Below are 11,074 nucleotides of genomic sequence, written 5' to 3' on the forward strand. Positions count from 1 at the left end.
TGCAAAAACCTCTTGATCGAGAAAAATATAATGAACACAGATTGATTCTGACAGCATTAGACGGTGGGAGTCCTCCGAGATCAGGAACTTTAAATGTCACAGTAACTGTCCTCGATTCAAACGACAATCATCCCGTCTTCACGCAAGAGGTATACTCGGTAATATTACCAGAAAATGCAAAAATAGATACGAGGGTAATTACGGTAAATGCTATTGATGCGGATATTGGTTCAAATGCAGAAGTTGAATATTTTTTCGGTGGTGAACATGACCCCCAAACACAAGAGATGTTTAGCTTAGACAAAATCAGTGGTGAAATCAGAGTGAAAGGAGTAATAGATTTTGAAAAAAATGAAGTTTATAAATTAGAAATACGTGCAAATGACAAAGGAACACCTCCCATGGATGCAGATTGTACCGTCCTGATCAAAGTACTGGACGAAAATGATAACAAACCTGAAATCGAGGTCACATCTCTTTCCAAGCAGGTTTCAGAGAGCTCCCGACCTGGAGCTGTAGTTTCTTTAATTAGTGTCACAGACCAGGATTCAGGTTTAAACGGTAAAGTCATATGTAGTCTTTCAGATGACGTGCCGTTTGATTTAAAACCATCGTTTCAGGATAATATGTTCTCTTTAGTTTTAAAACAGCATTTAGATCGAGAGTCAGTTTCTCATTATGACATCACAATAACAGCTACGGACTGCGGTCAGCCTCCTCTATCTGCATTTATAACGCTCAGTATTGATGTGTCAGATACAAATGATAATGCGCCGCAATTCTTATATAATCCAATTGAACTTTATCTGACAGAAAACAACGTCCCTGGGAACCCTATATATTCCGTGTCAGCTTCTGATAACGATCTGGACGAAAATTCAGCTGTAAGTTATCATTTAGTTAGAGAAGAAGGAAGCCAATTAAAAATTATTGCATTTTTAAACGTTAACTCGGAAAACGGAGAAATATATGCGCTGAAAAGTTTCGATTTTGAAACTCTGAAAACTTTCCAGTTCCAAGTTGTCGCCACTGATTCTGGGACTCCGTCACTCAGCAGCAACGTCACAGTGAACGTGTTCATTCTGGATCAGAACGACAACGCTCCAGTCATCCTGTATCCACTCAGCTCCAATGGTTCTGCTGAAGGTGTGGAGGAGATTCCACGCAAACGTGAACGCAGGACACTTGGTGACTAAAGTCAGAGCCTATGACGCTGATATAGGATATAATGGCTGGTTGCTGTTTTCACTGCAGGAAGTTACTGACCACAGTCTGTTTGGTTTGGACCGATACACTGGACAGATCAAACACTTCGCTCATTCACAGAGACAGACGAGGCTGAACATAAACTGGTCATACTGGTCAAAGATAATGGCAACGTTTCACTATCAGCAACAGCTACTGTGATTGTGAAACTGGTGGAGCCAAAAGAGGCTTTTGCAGCTTCTGATGTTAAAAGTGCAGCAGCGGAGAATCAGGAGGATAATGTGACGTTTTACTTGATGATCACTTTGGGTGCAGTTTCAGTTCTATTTATCATCAGTATCATTGTGCTGATTGCAATGCAGTGCTCCAAATCCACAGACTACACTTCTAAATATATCCAAGAGACTAATTATGATGGGACACTGTGTCACAGCATCCAGTACAGATCTGGAGACAAACGCTACATGTTAGTTGGACCGCGGATGAGTATTGGATCTACTATAGTACCCGGAAGTCATGCAAACACTCTGATGCTGCCTGACAGAAGAATGGCCTCTGAAGAGGTAAGAGTTAGCAAATACATATTTACATGCCTGTCTTGCAAGTGTTTTACATTCTTCCAATACATATACCGCAACTCCACTATGGGTGCTTACTTATGTTGTGTTATTTTTTTGTGTGTGTGTAATTTTGTGCATTGCTTAAGAAAAAAAATAATTATTTTTATTAGTCACAATTTCTCAAGTTGAACCATTTTATTATTTATTTTATTCCTAAAATTCCTTTCTCGAGAATAATCACTGAACCCCCACAGGAGCTAGTTTTTCAGCACTTCCGCGATTGCATTTGTCGTGCGTCTTATTTTCACCAGCTTGTTCTTATCTGATATAAAAAAATCGAACAACAAAAACAGATAATTGTTCGAGTCTGCCCGGCTTAAAAGCGTATTTTTAATTATACAAATATAAATATATACATCTTCCTCCATTTGAACGCTTGTTAATGTCTCTTGCGTCACTAAGATTGCATAAGTTTTGTTTTCACTGTTTTGGTTACATGTTGCTTATCATCCGTCCTATTGATAATTGCTTAATCCAGTTAGCCTTACTGCTAATAAAATAACGGTTTTTTTTGTGTGTTTTTTTTTTTTCCGGGCCAGTTTGTGTGTTTTCATAAGTAGCTCTTCAGAATTTCGCTGGATTAATTTTTACTTCCCGATTCGTGTAGCAAGATATTACATTTATTATGTCACCATTCCAAAATACCCTCTAGGTGTCAGCAGTATTCTAAGAATCCAGACAAAACTCGCTCCAGAGGTCTTTTGTTTCACCCGAAAGGAGGAGGGAAGGTATCAGATCTGGGTTTGCGTCTCGATTCCATGAGGCTTTGTATTTAACCATTAGAAGCTGTTGTGGTCATCTGTATATAATGCTGTAGTATATTGTTATACTGCTGCTGGATAATGGGAAACGGAACGCCGAATCAAATGCGGAATTACGTCTGGTGTGCTTTTCCTTTGACCATACTGCTGTTTGTTGGAAACCGGGTTTTGGCAGAGACACGATATTCTGTTGCAGAAGAAGTGAAGGATGGTACTGTTGTGGGTAATGTGGCAAAGGATCTTGGCCTTGAGATGTCTTCTCTGAAGTACCGTCGGTTCCGTGTTGTGTCTGAAAACGACAATGCATTTTTTGACGTAAACCAGGACAGCGGGGACCTTTATGTTGTTCGAAAAATCGACCGAGAGGAGCTCTGTCGGGGAAGTGGCGCATGCTTAATGGAACTGAAGATCATCATAGAAAACCCTTTGGAAATACATTACGTTGTAGTTGAAATCAAGGATGTAAATGATCACTCCCCGGTCTTTCCAGAAAAGGAGCAGAGGTTTGAGATTGGTGAACAAACGCTGCCGGGCAGACGATTTCAATTGCACGCTGCCCGTGATCCCGATTATGGATCTAACGCCATACGTACGTACATACTGACCTCAAATGAACATTTTGAAATAGATATTCGCGTAAGCGACGAAGAAAAAATACCGTTTCTGGTGCTAAAAAGATCCCTCGACAGGGAACAAAAAAGTCATCATTTGCTGCATTTAACAGGGGTTGATGGAGGTAAACCTCCAAGATCAGGGACACTAAATATTTCAATTGTTGTTCTCGACAGTAATGATAATCGTCCAAAATTTAGTGTGGAAACCTACGAAGTTGAAATACAAGAAAATATTCCAGTTGGCACGTCAGTGTTAAGAATAAATGCAACCGATGCAGATGAAGGCGCTAATGGTGAAATTGAATACAGCCTTGGAAAAACACTAAAGAAAAATGTATACGATATTTTTGAACTGGACAAAATAACTGGACTTATCAGAGTTAAAGGTGCCATTGACTATGAAGAAAATGACGTCTATAAACTGGATATTGAGGCATCAGATAAAGGAACGCCTCCATTAACGGGTGAGTGTAGAGTTATTGTAAAAATAAAAGATATGAATGATAATCCGCCTGAAATTGATATTACGTCTCTCTCAAACACCGTGTCTGAAGACTCAAAGCCTGGCACTGTGATTTCTCTAATTAGTGTGAAAGACAAAGATTCAGGTCTCAATGGAAAAATAATGACAAGCATTATATCAGACGTTCCCTTTGAACTGAAGCCTTCCTATAAGCAGAACACATATTCAATTGTAACGAAAGATTATTTGGATCGAGAAGACATTACTCATTATAATATTACTATAAAAGCGACGGACTATGGTGACCCTCCATTATCAACTGTAAAAACCCTTAACCTAGAAGTGACAGACGTAAATGACAACAATCCTCAATTCTCCCAAAATCCAGTTAACGTTTACCTCACAGAAAACAATGTTCCTGGAACTCTCATATTTAGTGTGAGCGCCGCTGACAAAGACTTAGGTGATAATGCAGCTATTGCTTATCGTATTGCAAGAGACGGTCACCAGAACGGGGTCATATCCTTCCTTAGAATAAATTCAGAAAATGGAGAAATATCAGGACTTAAAAGTTTCGATTTTGAAACTCTGAAAACTTTTCAGTTCCAAGTTGTCGCTGCTGATTCTGGGACTCCGTCACTCAGCAGCAACGTCACAGTGAACGTGTTCATTTTGGATCAGAACGACAACGCTCCAGTCATCCTGTATCCACTCAGCTCCAATGGTTCTGCTGAAGGTGTGGAGGAGATTCCACGCAACGTGAACGCAGGACACTTGGTGACTAAAGTCAGAGCCTATGACGCTGATATAGGATATAATGGCTGGTTGCTATTTTCACTGCAGGAAGTTACTGACCACAGTCTGTTTGGTTTGGACCGATACACTGGACAGATCAGAACACTTCGCTCATTCACAGAGACAGACGAGGCTGAACATAAACTGGTCATACTGGTCAAAGATAATGGCAACGTTTCACTATCAGCAACAGCTACTGTGATTGTGAAACTAGTGGAGCCAAAAGAGGCTTTTGCAGCTTCTGATGTTAAAAGTGCGGCAATGGATGACGAGGAAAATAATGTGACGTTTTACCTGATGATCACTTTGGGCGCAGTTTCAGTTCTATTTATCATCAGTATCATCGTGCTGATTGCAATGCAGTGCTCCAAATCCACAGACTATACTTCTAAATATCTCCAAGAGACTAATTATGATGGGACACTGTGTCACAGCATTCAGTACAGATCTGGAGACAAACGCTACATGTTAGTTGGACCCAGGATGAGTATTGGATCTACTATAGTACCCGGAAGTCATGCAAATACTTTGGTGTTACCTGACAGGAGGAGAACATCTGAAGAGGTAAGATTATGTACAGTCTGAAATACTGTTGGTATGCTGTCATTCGCTTTTTGCAGATATTTAACAGCAAAAAAACAAACAAAAATTGTTCATGTTTTTAGAAGAGATCAACAGCAATTTGAATTTTGTTGTTGTTTTCAGTAGATGTATTAGGTTTTCTCATTGTCTAAGGTGCGGCAAATATATTTATTTTAGGATTTTTGTATTTTAGTGACATTGTAAAATCCAAGCTAAGTTCTTTAACTCCGAGTTCCTCAAGCCTGGCCCTATTAGCCCACTGTTTTATGTGAGTTAAATGTTTTTGTTCTCTAGCACTGCTAATTGAAATTATTGCGTCACCATTGAATGCCTTCAATTGCTCCCCAAGCCTGTTGATCATACTTTCATTTAACCCAGATGTGCAGCAGCAGTGTAACTTCAAACACATGCTGGACATTGGGCTCTGGGGAGCCGAGTATCAAGCTCATTTCGCTGTCCATGGTCCTGCCTCGACGGGAAGCTTTTAGAAAATACCAGTTCAAAGCAAACACTTCACTTCGAGTTAGTGATGCTTTTGTGAAGATAAGTTACTTCGGCTTCTTTTTGTTTTAGTTTTTTTTAAGGATTGTTTTAGACTGTTTAAAATTAACCGAACTTTAATTGTGTCAATTTTGGGGGAAGCGTGTCATTTGCAGATGGAGTTCTCAATTTTTTTGTTATTGTTTGTATCATTTCCGTGTTCTCGTCAGACATTGTGCCCATTGATTGACTCACTAGGTGTCAGTGTTACATTAGACAACAATTTAGCCTCCAATCCTAACAGGCTCTGCCCCCCGCAAGTTCTTTTTTTCCCTTCTATTTGAACAAAGAATGGTGATGATTTGGACGTGAAGCGCACGTCCTCCATGCTACCATCATTCTCGGAATCGTATCTTGAAATACTGGATTTGTTTTACGCAGAGGCAATTTGTGGATGGATATTTTTACGATTATGTCAACAGAGAGAAAGGATAAAACGGCACAATGATATATTGGTCTCGTGCTCTGCTTTTGTTGCTGTTTTTCGGGAATACGGGACTGATTTTAGCTCAGATTAAATATTCCACATCAGAGGGGGTAAAAGTGGGAGCTGTGATCGGAAATGTGGCCAAGGACTTAGGCCTCGATGTCAGCACGCTGACCAGTAGGCGTTTTCGCATTGTGTCCGGAGCTCACGGCGCGCTGTTTGAGGTAAACCCGAACAACGGGATTTTATATGTTCGCCAGCATATTGACCGAGAGCAGCTGTGCGACAGAAATATTGCATGTTTAACTGATCTAAAAATCGTTGTTGAAAATCCACTCGAGGTCCACTACGTCTCTGTTGAAATAGTAGATGCAAACGACCACGCACCGACTTTCGCAGAAAAAGAAAAGATAATAGAAATAGCGGAACAGACAGCTGCAGGAACCCGATTCCAATTACCAGGCGCCCACGATCCAGATGTGGGGATAAATTCAATCCAGCGCTATAAACTGAGTCAAAATGATAATTTCCATTTGGAGATTCGAGACAGAGGGGAAGATAAAATCCCCTTCCTAGTTTTACAGAGGCAACTCGATAGAGAGCAGAAAACAAACCACAGCTTAATTTTAACCGCCGTGGATGGAGGCGCACCATCACAGTCAGCACAACTCAACGTTTCGGTGAAGGTTCTTGATACAAACGATAACAGACCTATATTTTCAAAAGAGGTTTATTCTGCTGTTTTGCAAGAAAATGCGGCAATAGATACGGTTGTAATAAAAGTCGAAGCGACTGATCTAGACGAGGGACCTAACGCTGACATAGAGTATGCCTTTGGAACTGATATTAATTCAGACTTGCTAAAACTATTTAGTTTAAACACCAACACGGGAGAAATTCGAGTCAGCGGATTAATTGATTATGAGACGGCTAATGTTTACAAATTAGACGTGCAAGCTTCTGACAAAGGCCAGCCACCAATGACAACTGACTGTAGAGTGATAATCAAGATCCAAGATGTCAATGACAATAAGCCAGAGATAGACATTACATCTTTATCCAGTCTGGTGCCGGAGGATTCAAAGCCCGGCACCGTGATTGCTCTTATCAGTCTTACAGATAGGGATTCTGGTCCTAATGGCAAAGTTCTTTGTCGTCTGACAGATAATGTGCCTTTTGAATTAAAACCATCTTATAAAGAAAATATGTACTCATTGGTCACAAAGGCAAACTTGGACAGAGAAACGTTGTCATATTATGATATCTCAATAACAGCTACTGATTGCGGTGAGCCATCTCTCTCCACTGTAAAAAATGTAATCATTCAGGTTTCGGATGTAAATGACAACACTCCTGTGTTTTTTAAAAACCCTCTCGAATTGTATTTAAAGGAAAATAATGCTCCCGGTGAATCTATATTTTCTGTTAGCGCGCTCGATAATGACTTGAACGAAAATGCTGTCCTGTCCTATCGGTTGCTAAAAAGCGAAGCGGGTCACAGGGAAATAACATCATTTTTGAACATACATGCTGATACCGGGCAAATATCAGCAATGAAAAGTTTCGACTTTGAAACTCTAAAAACTTTCCACTTCCAAGTTGTCGCCACTGATTCTGGGACTCCGTCACTCAGCAGCAACGTCACAGTGAACGTGTTCATTCTGGATCAGAACGACAACGCTCCAGTCATCCTGTATCCACTCAGCTCCAATGGTTCTGCTGAAGGTGTGGAGGAGATTCCACGCAACGTGAACGCAGGACACTTGGTGACTAAAGTCAGAGCCTATGACGCTGATATAGGATATAATGGCTGGTTGCTGTTTTCACTGCAGGAAGTTACTGACCACAGTCTGTTTGGTTTGGACCGATACACAGGACAGATCAGAACACTTCGCTCATTCACAGAGACAGACGAGGCTGAACATAAAACTGGTCATACTGGTCAAAGATAATGGCAACGTTTCACTATCAGCAACAGCTACTGTGATTGTGAAACTGGTGGAGCCAAAAGAGGCTTTTGCAGCTTCTGATGTTAAAAGCGCAGCAAATGACGATGAAGGTAATGATGTGACTTTTTATCTGATGATCACTTTGGGCGGAGTTTCAGTTCTATTTGTCATCAGTATCATCGTGTTGATTGCAATGCAGTGCTCCAAATCTACAGACGATATGTCAAAATATCTCCAAGAGACTAATTATGATGGGACACTTTGTCACAGCATCCAGTACAGATCTGGTGACAAACGCTACATGTTAGTTGGACCCAGAATGAGTATTGGATCTACTATAGTACCTGGAAGTCATGCAAACACACTTGTGCTACCTGATAGGAGAAGAACATCTGAGGAGGTAAGTTTAATTTCTGCTTTTATCGTTTTGCCTTGTTTTATGAAGTTTTTAAAAACAAAAACTGTTTTACTTTGACACGGAAATTTTAATGTAAACCAAATATTATCTTTTCCATACTTACCAATTGTTGAAGAGTAGAACTGTTGTTTTTTGTTGTTGTTGTTTGCTGTTTATTTTTATACTCTCTTTACTTTGTTTGCTTGTTTTCAACAGACCCGAATACAAATAGTTTCACGTGGTTGTCTCCATGTTTTGGTGGTTGCGGTCTTTATAGTACATGGCGCTGAAATCTAGCTGCTCTATAATAAGTGATTCAAACAGTTTTCACTCGCTGCTGAATGCTACAAAGGTAAAGTGAACGTACAGAGAGTAGCGGAATGTGTTTCGTGAATCAACACACCCGAAATCCCTTCTTTTAATATGACTTTATATTTACATATTTTAATAATTATGCAAAATATGCTTGTTCTCAGCGAAGACCTCTGGGTGTCACTATCCGTTTGCAAAATCCTTAGCCAGTCTTTCCCACCCCTTTAGAGCCTTTTCTTTTTTTCTTTTTTTGTCTCATTGTATCGCATCAGGACAATAAACCACACGACTCTTCAAAATAGGCTTTTGATTCTGAAAGCATGCTAAGCTTAAGATATTGCTACAGTCGTTTAATGAACTAAGAGTCAACTGGGATTACACGTATTGCCGTATTAAAATGGACTTCTACGGGAAATGTCGGAGAAGGGATGGCTTCTGGCTGGCTTTTTACTCCGCTTTGCTCCTTTTATCGGAGAAAGAAGCTTCTGCTCAGATACGGTACTCGGTCCCAGAGGAGGTAAAAGACGGAACTGTTGTTGGCAATGTTGCAAAGGACCTCGGACTGGATGTCAGCTTTTTAACCGAACGCCGATTTCGTGTTGTACCTGAAAGTAAGGATCCTATATTTGAAGTAAACCCGAATAATGGGGCGCTATATGTTATTAGCCATATTGACCGGGAGGAGCTCTGTAAAGACAGCGGTTCATGTTTAGTAGAGCAAAAAATCCTTGTTGAGAACCCTTTGGAAATGCACTATGTCACTGTAGAAATTACTGATGTTAATGATAATTTTCCTAGTTTTCCCGAAAAACAACAGAGAATTGAAATAGCGGAACACACGCTTCCTGGAAGGCGATTTCAGCTGCACAATGCTCACGATCCAGACGCCGGAATAAACTCAGTTCGTACGTACACTTTGACACAAAATGAACATTTTGACATAAACATACGTCAAAGCGATACAGGAATGATTCCATTTTTGATCCTAAAGAAATCGTTAGACAGGGAACAAAGAAGCAAACACGAATTAGTGGTGACAGCTGTCGATGGAGGTAAACCTCCGAAGTCCGGGAAATTAAATGTCAACATTATTGTTTTGGACATTAATGATAACCGTCCCGTATTCAGTCAGGAGATATATCAATTGTCAATAGAAGAAAATATTCCTCTCGGCACAACAGTGTTTAGAATGAATGCGACTGATGTCGATGAAGGCATCAACGGGGAAATTGAGTACAACCTTGGAAAAACGTTATTGCGCAAAGTGTTTGATATTTTTGAATTAGACAAAGTAAAGGGAGAAATAGTCGTAAAGGGTTTAGTGGATTATGAAGAAAAAATTTTGTATGAGCTGGATGTTGAGGCATCAGACAAAGGGACACCTCCATTGACCGGTGAGTGTCGATTGATATTAAAGATTTTAGACGTAAATGATAATCCACCAGAAATTCAAATCACGTCCCTGTCAAATACTGTATCTGAGGATTCAAAACGGGGTACAGTTATATCATTACTTAGTTTTTCCGATAAGGATTCCGGTATGAATGGAAAAATAATAGCAAATATAATAAATGATGTACCTTTTGAATTAAAGCCCTCTTATAAAGAAAATATATATTCAGTTGTTGTCAAAGATAATTTGGACAGAGAGGAGGTGTCACATTATGACATCCAAATAAAAATCACGGACTGTGGTGACCCTCCATTATCTACTATTAAAAGCATAAATATTGATGTTTCAGATATAAATGACAACAGTCCTCAGTTTGCTTATAACGTGTTACAAATTTACATAGTGGAAAATAACGTTGCAGGAGGTTCAATATTTTCTGTTAGCGCGACAGACAGTGACTTGAACGAAAACGCAGTCATTTCATACAATATCCGTAGAGAAATAAATGAAAATAGTGTAGCATCCTTTCTAAACATCAACTCGGAAAATGGAGAAATATTTGCTCTAAAGAGTTTTGACTTTGAAACTCTGAAAACTTTCCACTTCCAAGTTGTCGCCACTGATTCTGGGACTCCGTCACTCAGCAGCAACGTCACAGTGAACGTGTTCATTCTGGATCAGAACGACAACGCTCCAGTCATCCTGTATCCACTCAGCTCCAATGGTTCTGCTGAAGGTGTGGAGGAGATTCCACGCAAACGTGAACGCAGGACACTTGGTGACTAAAGTCAGAGCCTATGACGCTGATATAGGATATAATGGCTGGTTGCTGTTTTCACTGCAGGAAGTTACTGACCACAGTCTGTTTGGTTTGGACCGATACACTGGACAGATCAGAACACTTCGCTCATTCACAGAGACAGACGAGGCTGAACATAAACTGGTCATACTGGTCAAAGATAATGGCAACGTTTCACTATCAGCAACAGCTACTGTGATTGTTAAACTGGTGGAG

At 40.1% G+C, this 11,074-nt stretch overlaps 3 protein-coding genes across 4 annotated transcripts in view; all 3 read left to right on the forward strand.

Moving 5' to 3' along the window:
* Positions 1–11,074, forward strand: part of LOC129362983 (protocadherin alpha-C2-like) — a 181,209-nt gene that overhangs the window by 7,718 nt on the left and 162,417 nt on the right. The window contains exon 1 of one of the 2 annotated variants that reach the window (XM_055034885.1): positions 2,581–5,023. The exons of the other annotated variant lie outside the window; for it this stretch is intronic. Within the exon in view, the coding sequence (XP_054890860.1) occupies positions 2,669–5,023 (2,355 nt within the window). The 5' untranslated portion in view covers positions 2,581–2,668. Of the gene's footprint in view, positions 1–2,580; positions 5,024–11,074 lie in introns of those variants that run through there. 2 annotated transcript variants of the gene reach the window in all.
* LOC129363026 (protocadherin alpha-11-like) lies at positions 204–1,220 on the forward strand. Its single transcript, XM_055034922.1, has one exon. It carries the CDS (start codon positions 288–290, stop codon positions 1,194–1,196), a length of 909 nt encoding a protein of 302 aa, XP_054890897.1. The 5' UTR covers positions 204–287; the 3' UTR covers positions 1,197–1,220.
* LOC129363019 (protocadherin alpha-6-like) lies at positions 8,957–10,940 on the forward strand. Its single transcript, XM_055034915.1, has one exon. It carries the CDS (start codon positions 9,064–9,066, stop codon positions 10,843–10,845), a length of 1,782 nt encoding a protein of 593 aa, XP_054890890.1. The 5' UTR covers positions 8,957–9,063; the 3' UTR covers positions 10,846–10,940.

The sequence above is a fragment of the Poeciliopsis prolifica genome, unplaced genomic scaffold (genome assembly GCF_027474105.1).
Source record: "Poeciliopsis prolifica strain line A6 unplaced genomic scaffold, Auburn_PproV2 SCAFFOLD009, whole genome shotgun sequence".
Taxonomy (NCBI): domain Eukaryota; kingdom Metazoa; phylum Chordata; class Actinopteri; order Cyprinodontiformes; family Poeciliidae; genus Poeciliopsis; species Poeciliopsis prolifica.

What these genes read in the sequence shown, in the direction of transcription:
- LOC129363026 (XM_055034922.1), top strand. Translation starts at nt 288, where the DNA reads ATGTTTAGCTTAGACAAAATCAGTGGTGAAATCAGAGTGAAAGGAGTA.
- LOC129363019 (XM_055034915.1), top strand. Translation starts at nt 9,064, where the DNA reads ATGGACTTCTACGGGAAATGTCGGAGAAGGGATGGCTTCTGGCTGGCT.